The sequence below is a fragment of the Microtus ochrogaster genome, linkage group LG3 (assembly GCF_000317375.1).
Source record: "Microtus ochrogaster isolate Prairie Vole_2 linkage group LG3, MicOch1.0, whole genome shotgun sequence".
Classification (NCBI taxonomy): domain Eukaryota; kingdom Metazoa; phylum Chordata; class Mammalia; order Rodentia; family Cricetidae; genus Microtus; species Microtus ochrogaster.
The window spans coordinates 43,658,559-43,686,009 of NC_022029.1; the positions used below are offsets into that span (position 1 = coordinate 43,658,559).

General features: G+C 45.5%; 1 protein-coding gene across 2 annotated transcripts in view; it reads left to right on the plus strand.

Moving 5' to 3' along the window:
- Creb5 (cAMP responsive element binding protein 5) overlaps positions 1 to 27,451 on the plus strand; it is a 320,651-nt gene that overhangs the window by 287,197 nt on the left and 6,003 nt on the right. For both annotated transcript variants that reach the window (XM_026785873.1, XM_005360826.3), the window contains 2 exons: positions 18,101 to 18,424; positions 22,631 to 22,858. In XM_026785873.1, coding sequence (XP_026641674.1) covers positions 18,101 to 18,424; positions 22,631 to 22,858 — 552 coding nt within the window. The remainder of the gene's footprint in view (positions 1 to 18,100; positions 18,425 to 22,630; positions 22,859 to 27,451) is intronic.

A 27,451-nucleotide genomic window follows, 5' to 3' on the forward strand; every position in this document is an offset into this window, starting at 1 on the left:
TTTCCTTTGCTATTTTCAGTCATGATGTCACTTGCTCTAAATTATGTGTGAAATTAATATACTGATACCCGTACCCAGAACTCCCTTCCCTTCAAGTCTTTAAAACTTCTTATTTGTAGTTTCTGTAACAGAAGTCTAAATCAAAACAAAAATCAAATATTGCAACCATCTAGTTATAATCAAGTTAAATTAAACAATAATGAACCCTTATCTCTCTCTCTTTTTACCTCTTTTCTGTTTATCTCCACAGAGTTAGAAGATGTGTTGCCTAGGGCCACCAAGTGCTTGGGTCAGCCTAGAGCAGAATAGGGACAGGTGGTGACAGGAGGCCTTAGGGAAGACCTGGGGCAAACTGACTAGACCCCTGGGCCTTAGGGATCTCACTGGCAAGATGATCACAAATCTCGTTCATTGCCTAGGAACTGCTGGCTGTACCCAAGGTAAAGCCGGGAGAGACAACCAAGATGAGTGCCAGAAACCTAAAGGACATAGCATTGTGTACGAGAGTCACCCGTGAAGGGTGATAAACACTAATGACTGTCATCACTTGAACAACTTTGCCATGTTTAGAGCATCCTCTCACCCTAGTATTTCATCACAGTTGATGGGCTTCCTTGTCACACTCGAGGCGTGACACACACAGCTCATGTGACACTTCACATCTCAGGGCTGAGCATGTGCGTCTCCACGTGCCTACAGGGCTTGTGAGCGACAGCCCAGACACAGGCATCCCCTGGTCTCCTCACTGCCCCTGCTAACCCAGCCCTGATAAATAAGCCAGCTAATTGAATTAATAAACAACTCCTTCTTATTTTTTTTTTTTTACAGCCAGCTGGCGTACGGTCAAAATGTGTGATAAATTATCTGCCCCAGCTCTAACCACAGCAGGGGGAAAGTGGCGAAATTAGCCACTTCAACCCTTTCTCCCTACTCCCCCCCCTCCCCTCCTCTTTGGTTTGCTCGTTATAGGATTTTTTTTCTCCCTCCTGGTCTTCTCACCCTGGCTGAGGGCCAGGACAACATTGCTGTGAGAGGGAGAAATGTATTTGGCTGCCCTGGCAATGGATCCTTAAACCCCAGGACTGTGGTGGGGTGCTGACATTCCATGCCAGGTTGTGGGAAAGCAAGACTTGTCTAATGCTCTGGTGGGCAAGGTTGGGCTGGGAGCCTGTGATTTGAGCCCACAAGACTCTTGTTAAGAGATGGGGTGTGATGTGGTTCACGTCTGAAGACTCATGATGTCTGCTCCCTCTCCTTCTGCCTCTACGGTCGAGCAGCTCCGAGCCGTTTGCAAAAGCTCCCAAGACTCTGGCATCGAAGCAGTCATTCACTTTCCACCCATTCCTTCACCTTAGTGTCTTCCTTAGTTTCTCACCCCGCCCTCTTTTCTCCGTATCCCAATATTTCATCACAAGTCACCGCTGCTAAAGGTATTGGCTCTTACAAGCTGTTTTTCAGGAGGGTTCGCCAGAATCATATGACCTATAAACAGCTCTGTACAATTTAAGGAGGCCTTTCAATATTCGTTTTTCTGATGGTCTCCAGTGTAGTTGCTTATGAGTTGAAAAAATAAACAGTCCCCAGCAGGGTAAATCCCCATCTAGATACCATGAGACCTCTGATTCTGTTCACTCTGTGTTATGGGGACCTCTCAGGGATCACTGCTTTGGGAGCATCTGGATTGTTTCCCCTGCCCCCCTCATTCTCTTACTGGAGCTTAAACATTGTCTATGGGATGTCATACAAACCATGTACAAAGAACAGGCTGGGTGAAGGCAGGTTCTTAGCCTGCTCCATTCACGTCCTTTCACGCACAAGCCCTCCTCATTCTTAGAACCAAGTATCTGACAGAACAGCTTCAGGGAAGGGTTCATTTTGCCTCATGGCTCAGAGACCATTGGTCCACCATGCCAGGGAAGGCAGAGCAGCAGGAGACAGGAGGTCACACGGTATCAGGCAGAAAACAGATGACACCTTCAAGCCTCACCCCCAGTAACCCACTTTTATAAGCTGGGCCACATTCTCAAATGGTCCACAACTTGCCCAGATAGCCACACCATCTGGGACAAAATGTTCTCACACCTGAGAATCGGGGGTAAGACACAGGTTACATTTGAACCATATTTCTTTCTTTTTTTTAAATTTATTTATTTATTAAGGCCTGGGTCTGAAAAAGCATGGGATAAAACCGGACTCGCTGAACATAGCGGACAATGAGGACTACTGAGAACTCAAGGACAATGGCAATGGGTTTTTGATCCTACTGCACGTTCTGGTTTTGTGGGAGCCTAGGCAGTTTGGATGCTCACCTTACTAGACCTGGATGAACCATATTTCTATCGTGAGCCCTGAGCTGATGCCAAGCAAAAGTGAGGACTGTGTTCCTTGTTAATAAAGTTGTGTTCTTGTTCTAGAGTGTTTCTAAGGGACTTTTGGTGGTGGTGGGTTTTGGTGTGTGTGTGTGTGTGTGTGTGTGTGTGTGTGTGTGTGTGTGTGTGTATGCACACATATATTTTCAGTCTTGGTTGTGCCATATTCTCTGTCTCTGACCCAATAGCTTCTTAATGGGCCCAGGGTGTGGCACTTAGCAAGGAATCCAGGTTGCTCTGAAGAACAAAAGGAAGCATTGTGCTCATGAATGCAATGCCAGGGCATTCACACCTCAGAGAGCTGGCTGCCCTGAAGAATGCACTGAGCTCTGTGGGGCCCAAGCCAAAAATTGTGACAAAGGGCTGCATGAAGGGCCATAGAAAAATTGCAGCACAGACTACATGATTTCTATCATGCATGCAACATGCACACACACACACACACACACACACACACACACACACCCCACTGGCATAGGTGTCATTCTATCCCTTGGTCATAGGGCAGTTCCAGTGATATCTGGGAGACTTAAGATAGGCAGTGTCAAATAGAATATTAAAGATAATGTCAGAAGACTGAATGAGAAGACAGCCAGCTTGTAGTCAACTTTGTGGCTGCCTATTTTATATGCGTGTCCTCAACCCTTTAAATGAAAATTAGTACATTAAATATGAAATTAAAACTTAGGTCAGCCATGTGGCATAAGCCTGCAATCCCAAAGAACCAGATACTATGGCAGATAACAATTTGAAGACCTCCCTGAGATACAGAGTGAGTTCAAGGCCAGCTTGGGCAGTGTATTAAAGCTGCGTCTCAACATATAGAGAGTTGGGCATCCATCCCAGTGGTAGAGCACTTGCCCGTCATGAATGAGGCCCTTGGCACCTCAGAAACTAAAACAGAACATTAAAACATAAAGTCAATTTTCACATAGTCTATATTTTACAGAAGATCTGAGGAGAGATATTGAGGGGATTTATATAAATGCTTTAATTGTCTATTTCCAGGCCCACTCTTGAAATTCTTTATCAAGAAATGATAGGCATGGAGGAAGCTGGCCTACTTCTACTAGATTTTGAACCTGAACTAAAAGGCTACGTGTTTCTGGGACCTCTAGACTTGGGTTAGCTATTTTGGAGTGAAGGAAGCAACTGGTGCCATGCATAACTCAGGGCCATAATGGCCACTTCTCAGCAGTCACACGCAGGCTGTCTAGACCTCTCCACCCACCCAACCAGCCAAAATCCATGGGCAAACTGTCACTGGGAAGACAACGTCAGGTTTCATGCTTTATGAAAGTCACTTCAAAGGCTTCTACATACTTGAATTATTTGCAAAATAGCAGAACACAGTCCCATAACCATTGAATTGAATTGACACATTCATTTATCTTTAAGACAGGGCCTCCCTATCTTGCCCAGGCTAGCCTTGAACTCACAAGTTCATGTGACCATTCTGCTTCAGCCTCCTATTCACTAGAATTACAGTCAAGGGCCCCCACTCCCATCACCGGCAACCCTTATCTCAGCTTGCTTTCTCTGCATGCCCTTGTAGCTACACCCCCGTAGGAATCAGAAGCTGGGCACACCATTTCAGGGAATCGCCTGCTTCAACTAGGAAGGCAGACACCTTCTTTGTAGTCGGCCCTCCACCAACCAACAGCTCATGCTGTCCCCTTGGCTCCAGACAAGAAGCAGCCCTGCCTCAGAACACATTGACTCCCTGCCACCAAAAACACATAGCACATGGCTATTGATGTTTGTATATGTCATCTCTCTTTCTTATTTACTATTCTGGGTGCAACTGAGCACCACACTAGTCCCTAGGGTAGCAGAGGAAGTCTGGACCAGCAGTTGGGAATCCTAAGTTCTACTGTACTTCAGTCTTAAACTTGTCACATGACCACGTGGGTCTTTTATCTCCTGGACCCTGTTATCTATCAAATAAAACATCTTTGACATATGGGAGTACCCAAACTCTTCCCCTTATCGAAGCCTGCAGTTAAAGGCAATTAAATTTTCTCTTCCTTAAAAAAAAGGATGTATTTATTATTTGTGTCTTCTTATATGTGTACATGTGTATGCCTGAATGTGTATACATGTACTACATGCCAACAGTGTCAAATGAAGCCAGAAGAAGAAGTCAGGTCCATAGGAGCAGGACTTAACAGGCAGTAATGAGCCACCATGTAGGTGCTAGGAATCAAACTTGGGTCCTTTGCAAGAGCCATCTCTCCATGCCCAGACAACTAAATTCTTGATGTCGCTATGATCACTCACTGCCATTCCAAGCCATATCACTGTGATTGGCAGTGTCTCTGTGAGAGAGATAAAGTAAGCAGCCTAGTGACCAATATTATCAGCCTGGATAGCAAGGTTGGAGACATTGACACTCCTGAGTTTGGAGCCAAGTCGTCCTTCGCTGCAGACACTGTTTAGACCCAAGCTAACCACAGATATTTGAAAGACTTGGGTCTAAAGATGCTAGTTAGCTTCGGGACTTCTGCTCTCTTTCCTGAACTCGGCAACCTCAACTCGTTTCTCAGTGGAAATCCCTACGGTACCACTGTATCGCTAGGCAGCGGAGTTGCTGGCTACTTGTCAAGTTCCTGGGCTGGGAATGGGAAACACTGTGTCATCCAGCTCTGTTCTTCCTGCGCACAGAGAGAGTGCTCCGTGGATGTGTGTTCAGAGAATGAGCAGTGTCCCCTCAAATGCCAGGGCAGTGCTGAAAGCAAGGCTCTCTGCCAAGCCAGTCACTCTCCGTGATCCCTACAGCACCAGAGGAAATGAAGCCAGTGTTTGCCAGTTGGAAAGGGCGAAGGAATCTTTGGGAGGTAGGGCTGCTGTGAGCCCCGCTGAAGTGAGGCCATATTAACTGTCTTACAGCTCTAAAAGAGAATCATGGAACATTTCATGGGAAGCCTCAGTCCATCAAGGTCCAACCTGTGTTCCACCGAGCATGTGGGCACGGAAGACAAGCCACCTTAGTCCTCTTCCCTATTCCCAGGTTGGCACGTATTTTGGAGGTCCTGGATTATGGAAGTCTCAGGTGTGCATCCCATGTGACTTTAGATTGACTTTCAAACGTTTCTGTTGCCTTGACAACAGTTTTTTTTTTCCCTCAGAATAAACAGACTCCACCCATATCTGTCTTTAGATGTTTGGACTATACCGAGTTCACTTGCATGCTTGATTGTTTATTGGTGTCTTTTTGGATCAGCCTTGAAACTCGGAATAATATCCATCTGCTTTATCAGTCTCTAGGTCACAATGCTGGATTTTATCTGGCTTTATTTTATTTATTTGTTTTAAAGCCATCATAGTCAACAAGAGGGTGTTGGTCTCTTACCTTGGTAGTTATTGTCATTTGGGATGAAATCAGCCAAACCCAGGCTACACGGTATGTTCCAGTTCCTTCCCTCCTCCCCCTGCTAGTTTTGAACCAGGCTGCCTGCTGACTGTCCATGGCTTCAGAAACAAACCTCCTGAGTAAGGAACTCCTCGTGTGACATACTTCTGTTACTATGCAGACATGTGATGCTCTAGTTTATTCTTGTCTAGCTGGTAAAAAGGCCATACGTGTTCAGTAGAAACCTCCAGGTTTTGAACTTGTATCTTTTCCTGCACTAGCAATTCACAGTACCTAATGTCTTTTGAAGGTAGACAGTAGCAGCGAGCCACCATCCAGTTACAAGGTTAAAAAGCCTGTGTTTATAGTGTGCTATATTGCTACGCTAGGATATCTGGTAGGTTAAAAGTGTTGACTACATTTTCAACTTACATCTTCCATTTAGGATGGGTTTTATCTGGACACCACCCCATCATCCACAAAAAAAGCATCTCTGCTTAACTGATGTCTGCTGTTCCAGAGATCTGAATTCTATCTGACATCAAAGTGAAGTACATCTAGGCAGGGTGGTGCATGCCTCTAATCCTCGCATCAGAAGGCATAGTCAGGAGAATCATGAGTTTGAGGGTAGCCTGGAATACTAAGGGAGACCCTGTTTTATCAAACCAAGAGTTGGGAACTATAATTCAAAGATAGAGGGCTTCCTTATTATGTGCAGGACCCTGGTTTCGATCCCCATGCAATCTGAAAACAAAGCAAAGAGCAATACACTTGGAGAGCTTATCCCTCCGCACAAATCCAGGCTTAAATGAGAAGTGTAACTGCTGTTTCTAGCTTCCAACCTATGTCTGGATGGTCAGCATAGATAGGGTACACACTCCTAGGCTTCTAGAGTTGTTCTGCTATGTACACTTGTCTGTAAATGAATATACATATTATATTTAATATACGATAATATACAATATATGTATTCAAAACCTGGGGTAGTAGAAGCAAGGGACTTGTTTGCCTCTATTTCCACTACTCTTCCTCTGCCTACATCTCTCTAACATTCCACTCAAGAGCACCCATTGCTTCCAAGATGCAGTGGTGGGTACCCAGGCTGAACTTAGGCTTATTGAATAGAATCAACAAAAGCGCTTAGATGTATTTCTCATATTGGAATCTGATTTTAAACCTGTTTTCTTCTTAGAGGAAAAATTGGAGTCATTTACATAATATTTATTTACAAATTGAATTGTAGTAGCCATCCCTCCTACGTTCAGAAGGGATTTTGAGCTACTAAATAATAGAACCAAGTGGGCTCATTTAAAACATGGCTCCACTCAGAGCTAATGATGCTTTTACTATAATAAGTCACGGATTGGACTCGCAACAGTTTTTCTTTTTAGCAAAGTATATAGTGTGTGGTACCCACCAAGGAGGCTGAGTAATGATGGATTTCCTTCTGTTTATAAGCTTTGGAAAGAAGTCAAGGATAGTTTTGAGTGGAAAAAAAAAGAGAAAAAATAAATAGCAGAACTGAAATAATACCAAGAAAAAATATTAATATTTTTCTCTTTGGGGAAAAGATTCCTAAGACCAACACAAGGGTTCAGTGGATAAAGGCACTTGCCACCAAACCTGAAGATTTGAGTTGAATTCCCAGGACTCCCATGGTGGGAGGAAAGAAACGGACTCTGAAAGCTGCCTTCTGACCTCCACATGTGTGCTGCCCTCTGACCTCCACATGTGTGCTGCGGCTCCCACACATGCACACACATGCTTACAGATGTGCACAGCCACTTGTACAGGTATCACTGAAAACTGAAAATAAAAATGTTTCTACTCAGATAAGGTCAGTGTCGCCAGGCAGACTAGACTAGGTTGCAAGCTCAGTGAATATGAACATGGAGGAAATATTCTCACCCAGAGTGCAATCATTTCGTGACTGAAGAAGTCCTCTGAACTGTGTTGACTGCAGACCTGAGCGGTCTTCTTCAACACGATGCCATTCTGGAATCAACGGGGGTGCTGGCTGGGTTGGGACACCTTCAGAAGTGCGAGAACAGCTCTTCGTTGCTAGAACTGCCATCTCTGTTTCCCCTGCCTTGGTGGTTGACAAGTTTAGTGAACCATTTTGTTAGGTTCTGGTTAACCGTACATGGTTTGAAATCCTTACAGAAGTGGGAAATTTTCTAGTATAATGTTCTTCATATAAAAACACCCCTACGGGATGCAACTTCTCCCTATCCGTCATAGCAGAAACAGATTTTCTTGCCCAAATATAGAGAAATGAAGAATTTCCTTGATAATAACCCTCTGGTGGTGAATTAGTCTTGAAACTAGGGTGGAGTAGACAATTCTCCAGAAAGGGGGGTGGGTTGAACTTGTTTCTGAGTGTAGATATGTTGACTCAACCTTGCACTCACTTCTCCCTTTCAATGCCCTGCCTCCTCCCTGCACACAGGTATCAGACCCTCGAGCAGAAGGTATTTTCTATTGTGGTAGAAGCTTCTTCCTTCCCAGTCTCCCTGCCTCCCTTCTGCCCTGTCCTTGCCAGCCTCGTTCATTATGTTCTCTGTCTTCCACTATCTCTCCTATAACCATGCAAGGGCCCCACCAAGCAACCTGCACCCTAGAGAAAATCACCAAGTTTCGGGCCCCTTTTATTAGCGTCCAAGCAGATGGCTTAGTATTTCTTCATGAGAACTTTCCTTGTCTCCAAATGTGGGGGTTGAACTATGCCACCTGCTTCATAGCTTGGGAACCTTCAAGGAGCCTTGACTCTCTTCAGGAAGTTAGTGGCTAGCCCCAACTGCCCCCAGACCCCAGGGAATAGTTGCTCTAGCGCAAGGTGGAGCCAGAAAACTAATGACCTGGGCTAGAGAAGACTGCAGATCGTGAAGAGACTACCTCCAGCTTGTGACTTCATGGAGGGGTCGTTTTCAATTCATCAATCAACCAGAAAGCTTTCTAGGTGGCATGTGTAGAATGGTATTCAGGTGTGACGATGATTTAAAGAGATGGTGGCACACTCCCAGCCCCATCGTCTCCTTGCCTGTGTTTGGGGCGGTAGAGCAGTAGGCTTAGATCGCTAAAGTAGCTCCACAGAGACAACAGAACTGGGAAGAAGGAAACAGCTGAAGCTACAGCTGTTGCAATGTGCAAATAAATGATTCTGATGCTGTCACCTGAGAACTGAGGCCTGAAGAACACCTAAGAGACTCAGTGTCTCATAATACTGGTACTAAGTCAGTTTTAAAATGTAGGAGAGATTCACAGGGATCCGGATGCTGTCTTCTTGACCATAGTTTTAAAGCATTTTATAGAACATCTTCTTGCTGTATACACATTCAAGGGGCTGGGTTCTTCACAGGCTATGAATCTCTGCCATGCCCACATTTGAAATGCTTTAAATTGTATGCATCTGGGGTCTCTCTCTCTCTCTCTCTCTCTCTCTCTCTCTCTCTCTCTCTCTCTCACACACACACACACACACACACACACACACGAAGTTTGCATATGATGGTGTCTCTAGTCAATGTTGCTTCCTTCTGGATCTCTCTGCAGGCTCTCCCTGCCAAGGAAGACCAGGATGTTCACAAGGACAGCATGTGTAGAGCCTGGGGCTAATGCCAAATATGCTTTTCCTCTCTCAAATGACTGCTGAGTCAAGAATCAAAATCTAGACCAGAGAGGGTGGGCCTGGAGTTCTTTAACATAAAGATAGAGTCATCAAAATTTAGTTTTGTGACTATTGATTGGACCACTAATACCCCTAAACCCAAGAGTAGTTCGTATAGTAGTTTTATATCAACCAGAGTCTTATCATCTTCCGCTCTCCTCCCACATCCATGAAGATCAATGACACAGGCTGGACTGGACACCCAGCGCATGTTAATAGCCTTGGGTGTGGACACCGCCACCTACCCCAGAAAGAAGAGGAACACCTGGAGGGCCCTTGACCCTAACGACCCCAGCAGGACCTTTGACCCAGTCATATAACTGGATCGAAGCCAAAAGATGATGCTTCGGAGTGTCGCACCATGGTCAGCTCTCCCAAGGGTTAGCCAGCAACATGTCCACAAAAAGTACTTCTCCAGTTCCTCTGGCGCTCGGGGACAGACTTCACAGTTAGAAGTGTGGGTGTCATAGTGGTGGGGTGCCCTCTGAGGACGGCCTCAGGGCACTGCCTCCTTACTGATGGAGCTGTCCTCCCAAGAGCATGGAAAATGACCCAGTGGAGAACCAGGTGATGCGGTGGCAATTGGCTGTTCCACCCAAGTATTCCCCGCCAAGTCCTGCACCCCCGGCATCAGACATGACAATGATATTATTGTCACCTGCTCGGGCCAAGGAGTACATTTAAAGGGTACACCGTATGGAAAGTTTTTCTCTGGCCATCTTGCTAGGGATTATGGGAATTTGAGCAAGAGGAGGAACGGCTTTTCTTCTTTATTCACTGCACCTCCTTTGCCAAGTCATTAAATCACAACTCAGGAAAGGCCCTGGGATGCATATGTAAAATGAAGTCCTTGGGGAAGTTAACTCTAAATTTCCTGATTTCTGTGCAACTAAAACTCTAATCTTAGGGCTGTGTGAGCATGGCGTTTCCATGGTGAATTGCAAACGCAAAGGTCTGCTTTTTCTTGTGTACATTACCGCCTGTGATCCCTAGGAAAACTTCATCTGAAATAACATAACAAGGGATTGCGTTTTTCCAATAGCGATTGCGTCTATAAGACTCAGGAGTGAGCCCTCACCTAAAGTCATCTAGGTTTGCAAGCACTGGGGTTCTAGGGCTAAATGGTGTGTGCAACAAGACAAAGGGAATGTTCTCTGACGGTTGCCTTCTGAAAGACTCTTTCTACGGAGAAAACTTCCAACCTTTGTTTGGAAGATACAGCATGGGAAGGTACTACTCAGGGGGACTGGCAGGCAGCTTGCTGGCAGCCCACTGTTTGCTCAGCACCTTTAACATCCACAAGGAAACTGGCAGATACTACGTTCTAGGGAGCCAATTACTGCTGAGGTCATCTTCTCGTGTTTAGGCCCAGTGACTTAAAAGGAGCAGAGAGCTCTAGAGCTAAGCGATCTCACCGGGTGTCCAAGCGAGAACAAAAAAGGGCAGTCTGAGAACAGGCATTTTAAATGGAAAACTGAGATTGTGAGATGTCTTTCTCAGCCCTTTGTGCGCACGCACGCGCGCGTGCGCGCACACGCGCACGCACACACACAGACACAGACACAGACACAGACAACTATTAGCTCACCACTGTCTCTGCCTTGCTATTGAACATGGCTAGATGGGTCAACTTATCAATTAAAAAAAAAAAGCAACCAACGCTTGAATCGGGTGAATATGCCTGGACATGTGAACCCTGGACACCCATCCCAATCCTACATGGGGGAAAATGAAGCCCACATGATGCCCAGAAAAAGCTGACACACTCCCCAGAGAAAACTCCACTAAGGGTGGGATATGATGCTACCATTTGAGGGGGACAGTCAGAAGAGGAAACCTGGACTCATACACGTTGTGACCATGTGTGAATCAGGGAAGAATCAGGCTCTTTCTGTCTTGCCTGAAGAGTGTCTAGTCCAGTTTGAGAGATGTAACTGGAAAACTACCTCTGCTGATTCAATGGCTGTATTGCCCAAGAATGTTTCACAACCTCCTGATCCTGTTACACACGTCCTTGTGCCACACTCTGTATCCCTCAGACTGTTTTAGACAGTAGATTTTTTTTCTTTGTTTTGCTAACCAAGCAAAGGTATTGCTTCACTCCTGTTGAATTCCCCTGGGTGGGCAGTCTTGTAGGTACCGGCAGCCGGCATATCCAACCTTCTATTGGCTCTCTATCACCAAGTTGGGACCACGTCTTCCTTTTGATTTCAAGCCAGCTAACAGATGACTGTGTCGAAAGCAAAGGAGGGGTCCAGTTGCTTGCTGAAGGGACAAAGTCCTAGGAGACAAACACTGGAAACCTGATGTGGGCTGTCGGTCTTCTAGAACCAAGCATCATCTGGCTCTCTCCTAGACAGTGTTGTGTTTCCATCAGACGGAAAGAGATTCCCGTTTAGCTTTGACTTCAACACTTTAGCTGTGTAGTGCTGAGCTTGAGCCCTAGATTTCCATTGCTGTGCTAAAATGCCATGACTAAAAGCAACCAAGAAAGGAGTTTATTTCACCTTTGAGCTTGTAGTCTATCATCCAGGAAAGTCAGGGAAGGCACCTGGGGGTCGGGACTGAAGCAGGGACCATGGAGGAGAGCTGTTTTCTGGCTTTGCTCATCGTCTTTTCTTACAGCACAGAGGAGCACCTCCCAGGGGTGGCTATCCATAGGAGGCTGGGGCCTCCTGCATCAATGGTCAATCAATAATATGCTCAACAGCTTGCCCATGGGCTCATCTGATGGGGTGTGTCTTCTCAGCTGAAGTTCCGCCTTCCCAAAAGACTCTAGCGTGTGTTACAATGGCATGAAACGAGCCAGCACAGGCTGGAACCCTGGCTAAACAAGAGCTCCGCTCCTAAGCCACAAACCCAGCCAGTTGCATTATTATTGTTTTTTAATGTTTTTCAAGTTGAGACCAAATTCTTATAAAATGAACCACTTTATAGCACGCATCTCACTAGTCCTTAGGTTCTTCGGCAGACTGTGTAGTTGCCACCGCTGCACCTCCAACGTGTTTTCTGCTCTCACAGGGTAACCCTGCGCCTCTTACCTAGGCCCTGGCCACTTCTAGTCTGTTCTCTGGCTTTGCGTGTATTAGATTCATCATATAAATGTGACCTTCTGGGTCTGGATTTTTAAAATATACTGTAATGTTCGTGACATTCTATGTTACAGTATAATTGTCTCTTACATCTTTAGTGAATTTTTAAATTTTTAAGGCGAAACCACAGTATTTTATTATTAAGGAAAAGGGGCTTTGATGAGGAACAAGTAGGATTTTAGTTAATTATCTTCATAACAATTCTGGGACATACGAGTTCTAAGAATTAAGCTCATACAGTACTTCTCAGTAGACACTCTGACGCCCACATGTGGACTCGGATATTAAAATCTGCCGTACATATGATGTTCACAGCTCATGTCCCTTTCCGTGCCATCCCCTCTATCCCTTACTGTTCTTACTTTAGAATAAACCTAAAATCGAAATTAGTTCTTTGTAGGTATTAAAATCAGTGACTAAATAACTGACTTAATTTCTGTTTATTTATGTGAACTAATTCATTATGTTCACTTCAGAAGTCCTTGCAGGTAGAGGACGTCGGGAGTCTTTGGTACTAAAAGCTCACATCTAGCAAAGCCTTTGGTCTCACACCACTGGGCACTACCGGAAGCTGCTACTAACTCCTTCCTTGGCACCACTATGCAGAAGAAGCCAAAGAAAGAAGACACTGCACCTTGAAGCAGTGTTTTGAAAAATCCGATAGTAGCAATAACTATGGAAAATATGAAACAGAAATAGAGATTTTGCCACATTTGTAATAGCTAGCTTGTTCCTTGTGGCCAGCCCAGGAACTACATTTCTGTGTGATCACTTAGAAAGGGCAGTTTATAGTTACACGTTTTCTAGAAAGAATGTTCCCACCTTCTCCACCTCCCACCCAATTGAATTTCAAGTAAAATTTAATAATCTAGCTCGGCTTTCCGAGGCTATGAACAATTCCAAGGCAATCCACCCCACTGACGGAGCTTTCAAATGAACACAAATGTTTCTAATTGGCCCGAACAAGTCGCTAATGGGAGAAAGACTGCCTGGGGGGGTGTGTGGGTGTGTATGTGCCATGCTTGTGTTGTGTGTGTGGGTGCGTGTGTACTCACACAAGCACACATTCCCACATGCTTGTGAGACTGACGACGTGAGAGTTATCTGGGGTTCACACAAGATGTGCTGTGATAAAAAAAAAAAAAAAACTGAGCTAACTGCAAGGGGGCCTGGCACCCTGGCACTCAGCAGTGGCACCCTGAAGCAGAGAGGGGTGGACAGCTAGTTCCCTCCTGGGACTCAGTGCCAGGGCAACAGGCCCACGCTCCCACAGGAAACAGCAAACAAGCAGCTGGTGAAGCAGGCTGATGGAACCAAGACGACCTTTAATTGACTGAAAACAGCTGTGTGCCGGGGTCCCCCAGAGAAAGCCAGTCCAATCTTCTTCTCTCTCGTAGCCTCGGCTCAGTCACAGCCCTGGTTTTTAGAGCTGGAGAGAAAAGTATCTGTTTATTTGTTCATCCACGTCCTTCACACACTCTTGTCTTCTCTCGGCATGCAACAGTGTATCGTTTCAAACAAGACACCTCTCAGCTTCGCAAAGAAAACTCATTCTGCAAAGCACACAGCTCGGCCTCACTTGTTGATCATTCATCAGACCTCAGAGAGTGGGGTGCATTTATCTAAACTGGGGGTATTTTGTTGGTTCATGGTGCATGTGCTCGCTTCAGCGTGGCAGCACCGCACCGGGGAGCAGCAGTTCTGTGACTGTCAGAACTGCCCCAAACTGGTCTGAAGTGGCACCACTGGCAGTGTGGGAAAGGACATGCGCAGGGCAGCTGAATGATTGGTTGTCTTCAGCTGTGCTGGAGGCCCAGGGCTGGAGGATAAACTCAGCCGAGGCCCAAGGTTTTCTAAAGTCCTCATTGCCATACCGGAGTGTAGTTTTTCTCTCCACTGAGTCTTAAAAGCCCTGGTTTGATGTATCTTCCATTTACTTCAGACAGCAAATAACAAAGTGCCCAGTGCCGTGCTGGCGTGGAGTCAAAACCTAATAAATATTTGCTGGGTGAATAAATAGTTAAATGGAATGTTATTAGCGTTGCTAGTGTTATTGCCTTGGCTTGGAACATACAAGAACAGACTTGAGGCAATCAAGTAATTTCCCTTCATCGGTACAGGCTAATTATTCGAGAGATGAAGATCGGGTGCGCAGTATGTATTTGTCAGGCTCCGTTTGCTTCTAATTAAAGGTGGGAAAGGCTGTGCAAGCAACGAGGAGACAAGACGATGGCCCACTCCAGCACAGCTTTTGAATTTTCCATGCCTTGATTTCAAAGAGACATGAAGATAAATTTATTGTGCCCCCTCTCTCAGCCATTTGCTTCCTTTTGCTCTGCCATTTTCTAGAGGGCAGGCTGGGTATTGGGGGATAGGTCCTTTAATATCACTTTTAGGGGTCAACTGCCTCCATGACTTCTGCTAACAAATATAATAATCCTCCTGACAAAAATCGTGTGTGGTGTTCCAAGACAAAAATGCTATGTCTCCACTCTAAGCCTTGGAAGTACCATTCATTCATTCATATATTAATTTCATATGCAATTACGTATTGGTTTCGGTACTGAGGCTGGTAAGTTAATACTTAACAAAATCCAAAAATGGTTCTATTCTCATAATTCAGTGATGAATCAATATTAATGGAATAACCATCCTAAAAGTTATAGGAGCAACATACGTACTTTTTTTCTAAAAGGTATATGACTTGAGAACACACGTCATTGAGAATTGACTCTGAGAAGAAGGCAGGGAGGATTTTACTAGTGAGCAGCCTGGAGCAAAGCTTTATGTCTGAAAAAAAGGAAAAGCCAGCTCAGACAAGAACCATCAGACACTGATGTTGCTGCCTGGGGACAGCAGGGCCTGGCCATGGCTTACCATATCTGCTTTGGTATGAGTGGATGTAAGGATGAATTCCTCAAAAATACAAGGGGAGAGATGATGCCCAAGCCTGGATGTTTCTGTGCAGTAGCAGACCTCTTAGAAATTCTCGTCAGCCACCCCACTTCCTCCTACATGCAGGAGGTCTTCCATCCCCAGCTGCCTGCTGAGTACCAGACACACAGGTCTGCTTTTGCAACCTGCAGCGTGACCTCTGTCTTGTCAACTCTACAAGCTCTTCCTTTTTGTGATGGGGAAGTACCATGACACAGCTAATCCCGCTTCCGGGAGAGGGTGAATGACATGCCTTCCCAGACTCTCTTTCCCATTCAGAGAATGGCGCCTGCCCCTTACCAGCAGCTGTGCCTGCCCCTTTGTATTATCCATAGAATATTAGCACAGAATGAGGACAAGCCAGGGATCAATTAATGTTTGATTGTTCATATTAGCTACTTTTATGGATATAAAATGGGTTAAAGTAACAAAAGTAACATATAACAACCTTCATAGAAATCATTGTCTGAGGGCACATGCCACCTACAGAGGAAGGGTGCTAGGGGACAGGGCAAAATGCTCTTACTTTTTCACATAGTATTCTGGTACCAGATGGATTTTTTAACTGTAAAACTGCATGCAAATATATGTGTGCATGTGTGTCTGCACACAGCCCAGGCTGGCCTTGAACTTGAAAGTTTCCTGCCTCATCCTCTTCAGTGCTAGAATTACAGGCCCACTATGTTTTTATAATGAAACTTGAGGTTCATCTAGGTATGATGCAGGAAGTCAACTCAAAACACAACTTCAACATAATCTCTTTCATTCATACTTTTTTTTTCCTCTTTAATTTGGAAACAGCATTCAGCGCCTTTCCGGTTAAGGGAATCAGCACTATCTGAAGTGATTCATTCCATTTCAAGCACTCATTCTGACTTCTGATGTTCCAGTCATCCCACCGGCTCCTCCCGTTCTCCGTGTGCTAACATGGGCTGCTGGAATGCTGCTCACCCACCGTTATGAGCAACACACTGGCTCCAAGTGGCTGACTTCATTCCACTCTTAAGCATGGCTTAAATTTTTTATAATGAGCATTTTGTTTTGTTTTGTTTTTAGAAAAACAATGACATCACCTCTCAAACACAGAGCTGTTCCCATTCCTGTTTAGTAGTAAACACAGGGCCCAAGGCCTAAGCTTTGCCAGGATTGAAGAAGCTCACCTTCCTCCTGATTGTCCTTAGCAAGTCAATGCTGCCCTTGCCGTGGTTACTGCTCATACAGGAGAGGTCTAGTGGACTCCCTGGTTGCTGAATCGAGATACAGAAAGTATCTGTAATGATGATCCGTGTCCACACAGCATTCCATCCTGTCCTCCTTTGGAGGCACTTTATGTTTAAGATTCGGTTAGCTGAGCTGGCTAAGATGATTGGTGTGCTGGCTGAGAAGCCTGGTGTCTGTTCTCATCTGAGGGCTGTTCTTCATCCTGGGGATGCTCAGCACTCTCATCTGATAAGAACACAAATCTGGAGAGAACTTAAGCCCCCTAGCCTTCCTGAAGCTAACGTGAGCGAGCTTGCCAGATTCTCATATCCCTCCCAGCAAACATTTCCAAGCAGTAACTGCATTGCGGGGTTTTAGCACACCGGGGACCCACAGGATTAGGATAACGGCCCACACAGAAAACAAGGCTGAAGGAACTGGGTTACTATTGACAGCCGACTGATCCCCAGCCCATAGGCCAAATCACACTTTGTGCTCTGACTTTGTACATATCGTAAGCTAAGAGTGGTTTTGACATTTTAAGTGATTGGGCACAAAAAGAAACAAAACAAGAAAATACTTGATGTTATGAATGTTATATGAAATGCCAGTTTCCTATACACAGTAAAATTGCATGGCAGAGCAGCAGGTGTGTTCTCTACAGCTGCTTGGGAGTTAGGATGGCTGACCTAAGAGAGTGAAGTCCACAGTGGGTTTGTCTGAGAACGTGGGCTGTCTGAAAATGTGGGCTTGCCGCTGCTCTAGGTTCAGGCGGGAAGCTACCGGTGTGCTTGCCTGTTTTGCAATGAAGGATGTTTCTTGGTGCGCATGCACCTTGGTGGCCGTCACAGAAGGTGATGTGCAGTACCACAGACTGCTCTATTTTCCTCACTTCATACTTAGAGTTAGCAGAAAGTTCGTGTGAGAAAAATACGGTTTTCATGAGGGGTGGTGAGAACTATCATGGCAAAAGTATTTCCTGTTGCCTCGTGGATTGCTAAGGCTGATTTGAACTCTCGAAACAACAATACTCATTTTCCTCCATGCTAACATTTGATGTGATCTCTTCCTTGCATCTGAGAAATCTTTTGAGAGACAAAATGTTTTATACTTGTGGTTTCTGCACACTAGTGAGAATGAGACCCCCCACTAATGGCATTATTATATTAAATGGTTTCATTTGGTTTGTACATTTTGCTACCAATAGGACAATCATGTGATGGTACAGTAGGAAATACCTTTTGATAAACCTTAATAGGATGTCTTATACATTTGATATAACAGTTGAGTTAACAGCGCAGACAGTGACCCTGTACCTATCATAATATTTTTTAAAATGAGATTCTACAAAGCTACCCACTCACAAAAGCTACCATAATCATAGCACCAAAAATATTATAGAATTAAATGTATGAGTTGTTTTTCTTCAAAATCTCCACCGTGTACATAAGTGACCTCGGTTTTCCTCCCCTTTTTATTGTTTCAGAGGTTGAAGGCCGCTCTGACCCACCACCCCGCGGCCATGTCGAATGGGAACATGAGCACCATCGGACACATGATGGAGATGATGGGCTCCCGGCAAGACCAGACGCCGCACCACCACATGCACTCCCACCCGCATCAGCACCAGACACTGCCACCCCACCACCCCTACCCGCACCAGCACCAGCACCCCGCCCACCATCCCCACCCACAGCCTCACCACCAACAGAACCACCCGCACCACCACTCCCATTCCCACCTTCACGCACACCCGGCACACCACCAGACCTCGCCACACCCGCCCCTGCACACCGGCAACCAAGCACAGGTAGACTTTCACCCGCGTTTCTTCCTTCTTTTCCGCATGCCAACCGGCGCAAGCGCAAACTCGCAGTCATCTCTTGCTCCCTTGTTCGATAAGCCTAGGTCCTCCAGCTGACATGCTGGGGAGCTCTGTCCGTTTCCTAGGAAGTGTCCGTGAATGATAAAGATACGATTGGGTCATAATTTCTATAAATAATGTGGTCAATTTCCGCTTCAGTCTCTAGGGAACAAATGAAAACTAGAAGTTCTCAAAACCCTGTATTTTTGCAAGTGTGTCACAAGGTTTGTCCTAAAAAAAAATAGTAAATATTGATAGGAGAATTAAAAGAAACTTAAACAGGGCTAGAGAGGTGGCTCAGTGGTTAAGAGCACTGGCTCCTCTTCCAGAGGTCCTGAGTTCAATTCCTAGCAGTCCCACATGGTGGCTCACAACCATCTATAGTGGGATCTGATGCCCTCTTCTGGTATGTAGGTGTACGTGCAGGCAGAACACCCACACCAAAAGAGAGGCAGGGAAGAGAGGGAGAGTGGGGGGTAGGAGAACAGTTAAAAGGCTGGAGAGATAATGAAGAAGCTTGTCAAGGGATGCTAGGGTCCAAGGTGCTGTTAACATGGTGAGAAGTGACTCACCCCTGACTGGGAAACACTTTGGAGGAAGCAGAGAGGCAGCCAAGCTCCGCAGACAATCAGACCAAGAGAAAGGTCAGCTCCCAGGGGTGCAGTCAGTAGGGCTGACCAGCAAGAGAACAAGCATGCAGACTGCCCTTAAAGAGAGTTGGGGGACCAGGCAGACGTTATGTCACCCAGGCTAAGAAGACAAGCAAGTCCCTGTACAGAACTGGGTTTTCCTAAGTAGCTGAAGGACTTGTCCAAGAGTGTGGTGAGCCCTAGCCACTTGGGGCTTCGAGCAAGATGACCTTTGGTGTCTCCTCCACCCATTCCTCTCTGCCCAGTCCTAACCAGCTGGGTCAGAATGGCCCTGGAACCAGGGTCTGCCAAGGAATGCTTATTCACTTTCTCCCCCGCTGTCTGCCTCTGGAGAAACACAAGCTCTCAGACCAGGGAAGGCTTTGAGCTCTTGAGCTCCCTGCCCTAACAAACCCAAGCCAGGAAAGGTAAAGGGGTGGGGTGGGGGTAGACAGTCACAGGTAACTTCCTAATCAGTCTGTTAGATAAACTTAATTTTGCAGAGAGCCTTAGTGGGGCTCTGCATAGCGAGAAGAGATGCGCTATACAGCACAGGACCAGCTCTTTCCTTGACTGACTTTGGAGACTGTGAACAGAGATATAGATTAACCTCCCATAAACCTCGGCTTTCCCATTTGCCAATGGGATGAAATAAACAGACTCTCATGACTATGAAGCCACAGAGACTCTGAAAAAGTTTTCAAAACATATTATTCAGGATCAATTCTAAACTTAAATGATTCAAAAGAAGTTTAGTGAGTAGTTCAGTAACAGCAGGTTCCCCTAGAGTGTATTTTTATTTACATTTTAGTTAACTGATGGACTAGGATCTGCAAAGAAAGAAAGAAAGAAAGAAAGAAAGAAAGAAAGAAAGAAAGAAAGAAAGAAAGAGAAACAAAGAAAAGGAAAGGGAAAAAAAAAGCATCTCAGGCAACGGCAATCCTTACACTGTGTTTGTTACTGAAGTATAAGGACATCAAGGGCAAAGGCAGTCCTTACACTGTGTTTGTTACTGAAGTATAAGGACATCAAGGTTGGGGCACCTTTCTGGACAAGTTATTTCAGAGACAAGTTTAACAGTTCTTCTTTTTTAAAATATGAAACCCATTCATTAGCTAAGTGCCAATTAGCCAATTGCCCTGTTTCAAGTCAGTAAGTGCCCAATTGTATATGCAATTAGCTAATTGCTATTGTAATTAGCTACACTCAGAGTTTCTTTTCTAAATCCTATTCTACAAAGAAAGACTCTATATCTGGGGATCATTTAGACAATATTCTACACTACCACTCTTATGGTAGTTGTGTGGACCTGGTTGAACACTGAGCAGATCTTGTCAAGTTCTTCAATTATTTGCTAGTCTGAACAGTAGATACAGAAATCTCCTATGGTCCTTTCAAATCTGAGAGTTGAAGTTAATTTGGGACAAATTCTGTCTTCTTCACATGGCCGTTTATTTTTTTTCTTCAGTCAAAATTTGCCAAGCAGCTCTGCAGAGAGACTTCCATCTTGAACATATAATACTGAGTCATGGTAGTTAGCAGGAACACAGATTCTGGTTTTAAGCTGTGTCTTCAAATCCTCCCGGCTGCCTGTGATTTCCATGCCCAACATAGGTGTGAATTTCAGAAGGCAAGTGACACTTCATGGTCACCAGGAAGATTTCTTAACCAACATTCCCCAGACCAAGCCCTGGACCCATACTGGGCCTCAACTCCCCCTCAGTTAGCACACAGGGTAAAGGTACAGGAAAGATGTCTGAGCGTCAGTTTGATTGACGTCAGGGGAGTAGCACATGGCATTGAGAAGTCTTTGCTCTGAAGAATAAAATCCAGTTCTGCTTAATTTCATCTTGGGTAGTAAGAGATCTCATAAGAGAAAAGCAGACGTGAATGTGGCCAGCTGCAAGGAGCCAGCCTGCTTCCTCCTGCTGCCCGGTTCCTCAGGAGCCAGCTCAGGGGTCAGCGATGGAAATGACACACTTTGCTACATCTCAGCCAATGGTAGAGATTATGTCATAGGCAGCCACCCCTGTGAGTAAGACCTTAGAAAATTGACTTACTTCATGATCCCTCTGTGATTGGGCCGAAAGGAATTGTCAATAAAGAGTTTCAGAAAACATCTTCACTTTAGATAAAATTACTGAGATGCTGTTCAACCGACCTCCTGAGCCTGATTCTTTTATAGTTTAGTCATAGAAGGTTTGGCAGAGTTTAGGGCTGAAATCCATCCCCATCGGTCAACTGATGTCAACCTGAGGCCACTAGTAGTGCCATTACAGTCATTCTGATTGATTTCAATCATGGATGCTGGAATATGTTAGTAAAGGGTCTTGAGCTTAGCTTTTTGAAAACTTTTTGCCTGTTATTTCTGTAGGTTAAATGTCTCTTGTAAAACAACTTTATAGGTATTACAACCGTAAACCTGGGTGACTGAGAGGCAGGAGTGGGAGGAAGGAGCAAAGTGCATTAGCAAAAGCATTAGGTGTCCAGACATATAAAGAGGAGTTGTAGAAATTTCACAAGGTACCGCGTGTCTGCTTCTTCGAGGGAAATAAAGCTGTCTGTGTGGGGGTCTCCAACCTTCCCATGTTGTGGCGTCCCACGTAGGCCTTAAAAGGGGTCTCGAAGTTTAGTAAAAACTTTTTAATAAAGTATGTGACCGCTCCTAGTGTTTCTTTATAACATAGGTATGTGTGAGGCAACCTGTCCTCACCGTCTATCCCTACAGTGTGCAACCGAGAGAAGGGCTGGCCGCAATTGCCGGCTTTCCAAGACCCTGTCCTACCCTAGAAAACCCTCCTGAGACCCCCTCCTCCTTAATCAGAGCCCTGAGGACCTTGAAGACCACACCCACCTGGAGGCTGTAGGTCCTGTTGGTCCCAGGTACTAAAAATGGGACAGGAACTAGGACCCCAACTGCATGCTGCATTTGCAAGGTTTTTCTATAGGAGTCTAGGGCTGACAGTGACAGTGCCCCATAGGTGTGCTCCCCTGATGTGACTTAAACACATCTGGAATCAAAGGAGCCCACAGCCTGCCGCGAGATTTTTCTGCAAAACAAAACAAAAAAGAAAACGCTATCATGGAAATAGCCTTGACATCATCTGTTTCAGCCCAGTAATTGCCCAGAACCAATTTAATATTTTTATTTTTTTTCTAAGATACAATAGCACAATTTAATGTTCTTTAAAGCATCTTAAATAAGACACTTTTAATACCTGAAGGAGAAACAAATATTCCCTGCCCCCCATTCTGCAAATGCCTGTCTAGAAACTAATTCCCCTGCTTAGGTTCTTCTGTTAGTCCCCCTGTACCTGGCCCAAATCCACAGACTGCAGCTCGGCGACTCTGCTCTCACACGTGTGATTTCGCTGTTTATTTCATTCACTGAGAACAAGTTTCGCATGCTTACTAAAAAGCCCCGGACTTCCTAAGCTTTGCTAGTGTAACACTGGCTCGGAGTCTTCCTTACCCAACATGATCTTCCTGGTCCCCATCACTTGCTCCCTCTCTTTCCCCTCAGGTTTCACCAGCTACACAACAGATGCAACCAACCCAGACCATACAACCGCCCCAGCCTACAGGGGGACGCCGGCGAAGGGTGGTGGATGAGGACCCGGATGAGAGGCGGAGGAAATTTCTGGAAAGGAACCGGGCTGCCGCCACCCGTTGCAGACAGAAGAGGAAGGTCTGGGTGATGTCACTGGAAAAGAAAGCAGAAGAGCTCACCCAGACAAACATGCAGCTTCAGGTGAGGTCCCCAATCCCTTCCCCAAGCCTTGTCAGGGTTGGCATTTCCTGCCCTGCGGCCGCTTGTTGACCCAGCATCCTACCACACACCTTGCCTCAGAGAAACCCCAGGCCCTCTCATCCAGCATCATTAAGTGCTTCGGTGCCATCGGTCTTCCCACAAGAGGTGAGGGACGCAAGGGACCAAACACAGAAGTGTGGCTTCAAGCCTGGGTTTGGCGGCTACTGACTGCGCTAAGCTTTCTGGCTCTCGGTTTCCTCATGTGTAAATGGGGAACAACTTTAGAGTTGGGGGAAAGATGTGAGCTGATGTTCATGATGCAGTTAAAATGGTCCCTGGCATGGAAGGCTTTTCGTCTGGAAGCCATGTGGAGCCACCAGGCTGAGGGTACCTTGGCATACACCTGGTTGTCGGTAGTTCTGTTTTTTAATGGCAGAATATTTTATATGTTTGGTGGTTGTTAGCTTTGTGTGCTCTGAAAGTTAAAGCCTGTTTTCATCTTCATTCCAAACTCGGCAAGGTTGGAATTTTGTGTGATTTTTGCTTTCCAGGGCTGGCATAGCTAGGGACATCTGTAGAGAAGCTGTTTCTGGGGTTGTTCTGGGAGATGAGGAAAGTCACCAGTGTGTGGGCTTCTCAGGAGAACCCCAGTAGGTCGATGATGCCATTCAGGCTGCTGGTTCTAACATCAGGAAGGTCCTCAAGAGAAAATGGCAATTACGTTGACATATGACAAACACCTTCAGGGACCTTGGGAAGTGTTTTAGATTCAACCAGCCCTTCCCAGAGTTGAGAGGGACCCATGGACATAAGGAAGGGTGTAAGGTTACTCAATAGAAACTAAGTAATTGATAGTCTCTGCAGCCAGTCTCAGAACACCTATAGGTAGGCTTTATTTGTTTGTTTGTTGTTTAGAGACAGAGCATTGGGTAGCCCACACTGGCCTTGAACTTGCTGTGTATCTAAGGATGACTTTGAACCTCTGATCCCCTTGCCTCTAGCTGGAGAGTGCAGGCATTGCGGGCATGTGACATCACACTCAATTTTATGTGGTGCCAGGGATCAAGCTTCACTGCTTAGGCAAGCTCTCTGCCACCCGAGCTTACATCCCCAGTCATCTCTGCATCCTTTCAAAGGAGCGCTTGGGATGGCAAGCCCCAGTGTCTTTGTATTGTGAGTTGCGTTTAACAAAAAGGAATCGTGGCATCCAGTGTACAAATCAAAAGTATACAAAGGAAGATTGGTGTATCTTCCTGAACTCAATAACTTACATTCATACCCCCATCTAAATATATCACCCTTTTTGTGATAGACATGATGAAGTTAGAAAATGCACAGTTTACATAAAAGTAAGATCGAATGCCAATTCATATACACATTTGGGACCATATTTCACTGTACCTCCTCCCTACTGGCTATTCCCTAGTCTAGCATAGGACCTACACAGAGTTTTTGTTTTTATTTTATTGTTGAACAAGCTCCCTGTCTCTAGAGTGTCCACAGGCTGGAGGCCTGACCAACTTGGTTTGATTGCAGAGCATCAAACCACAAAGCGGTGTCTGGAGCTAGACACCTTCAAAGCCATAGCTACACCCAGGCTGGGCAGACTAGTCTGTGAGGAGCTTTTAACAAGAGCGTGGATAAGCATTTTAGCATTCATGGCTCCATTTTCACTTTGACGCGTGTTTTAAAGGTTATTAAGGGATGAAGAAATGGCTTAGCAGTTAAAAGCACTTGCTGCTCTTCTAGAGGACTCGAGATTGGTTCGCAGCACCCATATAGAGTGGTTTATGGCTGCCTGTGTCTCCAGTTCTGGGACGTCCAATGACCTCTTCTGGCCTCTTTGGAACCCATATACACATGACATACATTCACACAGATATACACAAATTAAAAAAAAAGTATGATTGGAACCTTAAACCTACAGTTTCACAGGCACTACAGGTAACTCATTTTATAATGAGTGAATACTCCGGGCTGGGCAGACCCAGCACACATGGTGGCATTGGCTAAGCAACGAGTGAAGCAGGAGTTACTTCCTAGAAGTTCTGAGCTCTACGGGAGGATGGTGGAGTCCCATGGGGTTCCCAACTTGAGAGCCGTTGACTCTGGGAATCTTTGTTACATCCTGTGAAATATAGGCTGCTCATGGCATCTTCTGCTTCTACAGACTAGAATCAGGAGAAAGCCCCTCCCTCAGTTGCACAACTACAATGTCTCCAGACATTGCCACCTGCCCCCACCCCTGGTTGGAGTAGAGAGTGTGGTGGTGGTACAAAAGTTAGCTTCAGATGAGTGCAGGTTCTTTAAAACAGAGCCGTGAATAACCAGCAGACACATGTCAGATTCAAAACTTTAAATCAGTGTGAATTAAAATGAGTCCTTGCGGGTTTTCTCCGGGATCTTTGCTGTGGAGAGTCACAGCAGAGAACTGCACAGAAAGATACCCTGGAGTCTGAGGTCAGATGCGTTTGGGCCTGACATCCACTTATTTATGACTGCTTTCCAAAAACATACAAAGTCCATTTACCCTGTGCTAGACACTAATTCACTGTGTGCGTGCGCGCGCACATGCTTAATATTTTAGAGCCCAAATAGCTAAGACAGCCAAAGAAAAGAGGTACTAAGTCCCAAGAACAGAGATTACAAAAAACAGAAACCTCAGCCCTAGAGAGTCTATGCAGCAGATACTGGTAATTTTTGGTTACAAAATCAGTACAGGGGAAGCAAAAAAGCTCAGCAAGACCACTAACTGACAGTTTTCAACCATTGCTTGCAGCACTGGGACCAGAGGGACAAAAGCCACAGCAGCCCCGTGTTCTCTCTTGTACTGTGTGTTGTGTGTCATGCCCTGTGATGAGGGGGAGAATGTCACAGCCTCCGCCACCTTTGGGTGACCCTTTTCCACTCACCGTCAGAAGAAAAAGGTGTCTCTCTTGAGACTGGTTCCATGAGCCAGATTTTAGGTAAACAGAAATAGAAGGTGCTAAACAAACAAAGAGCAGCCAGATGGAATAGCCAAGGTCCGAGTGGCCAGCTGCCACCTTTGAGTTGTTTTCCAGAATAGAACCTTCTGGTCAGGCTGCTGCAGAGCTCCGGGTTGGAAAAACAAGACCTAGGAAAACAAAAAGCAGACCCCAGTCTTCATTGCAAATCTTTGCCCAAGAGGATAAATGCAGGTGTAGGATTTAGAGAAAGTTAGAAAAAGCCTAACCTGACATTTTACTATACGGAGAAACTGAGGTTTGGGGAGGTCAGAAGTCACCCCAAATGTCAGATTATCAGTAAGTACCAAAAGAGTGAGTGAGGACTTGGGCAAATCACCTGTGGCCCTAAGTCACTGCCTTGACATCTTTCCCTTCTAAGAAGCCCGTGTGCTGAGGGAGTCTGTGTCCGTGTGTCCTGCTGTGACTGTGCGCTGAGGGAGTCTGTGTCTGTGTGTACTGCTGTGACTGTGCGCTGAGGGAGTCTGTGTCCGTGTGTCCGTGTGTCCTGCTGTGACTGTGCACTTCTGCTGGGCAGTCCTAGGTCACTTGCGTTTGGTGGGGATATGGAAATCATCTGGTCACCCACTAAAGTAATTGCTTTTCCTTTTTAGTGCAAAGACACATGGTCTAAGTTGATGCTGAAATTTTAGACACACGAACCCAGGTCTGGGACTTGGCAAGGGAGCAGGCCAGATGGAAACTGTTGCTTGACAAATTGAAAGTCCTTTGTTTCTGAGGGGACCAAACCTGCCCTCAGCTAATCTGAAAAGGGGGGGAGGGGTTCTGGGCCCTTTGTGGCAATTATGTTTTTGGCACAAACTCCAGCTTATACCAAGAAGCATTGTGGATTTATCATATAACAAAATGACATTACCAAAGCCCCGAACTATCGATGTGCCTGTCAGTGAATTTTGAACGTGCCATTTAAAGGATATTATTGAAGTGTGGAACACCTCGACATGATTGCTACTTCACCCCCAGGCAGATTTGTGGATTAAAAACACATCAACATGACGGGATCCTGCTCTAACCATCATTATCTAAATAGATAACTGCTTTAAGAACAGCAACCTCAGATTCATTCCACAGCTGAAAGCGGAAAGGACCGACTTCAACCAGAGAATGCGTTTATTAGTTATACTTTGTTTTTAAAAACTGTTTTTCTACAAGCACCAAGGTGAACTTCAAAGGTGAACTTTTTCCTCAATTCATAAAGTGAGTTGATGCCTCACACGGTTCTGGCTTTTATTTCCTTGCTGAACTTCTAGGCCAAAATTGACTTCTTCCATGCATTTTTGAGACATTTGCTATCTGGTTTTTCTCTTACAAAATGAATTCAAGGTGATTCTAGTCCTCTTACCTTGAAAAAGATTTTGACTAGAAACACAGTCTAGTGCGTGTGCATTCCCTGCTTCCGTCTTCTTGGATGCAGAGTCCTTAGATGCCGTGTGTGTGCAGAGCATCCCATCTAGGACAGCAGTCCAGTCTCCTTTCCCCAGTTCAGCAGCTCTTGCCCTTTGTCAACTCAAAGGGCCCTTGTGGCATCTGATGAAGGATCCAGACACTCTTTCTCAGTGCGAGTGCATAAGTGCACATACATGCTCTC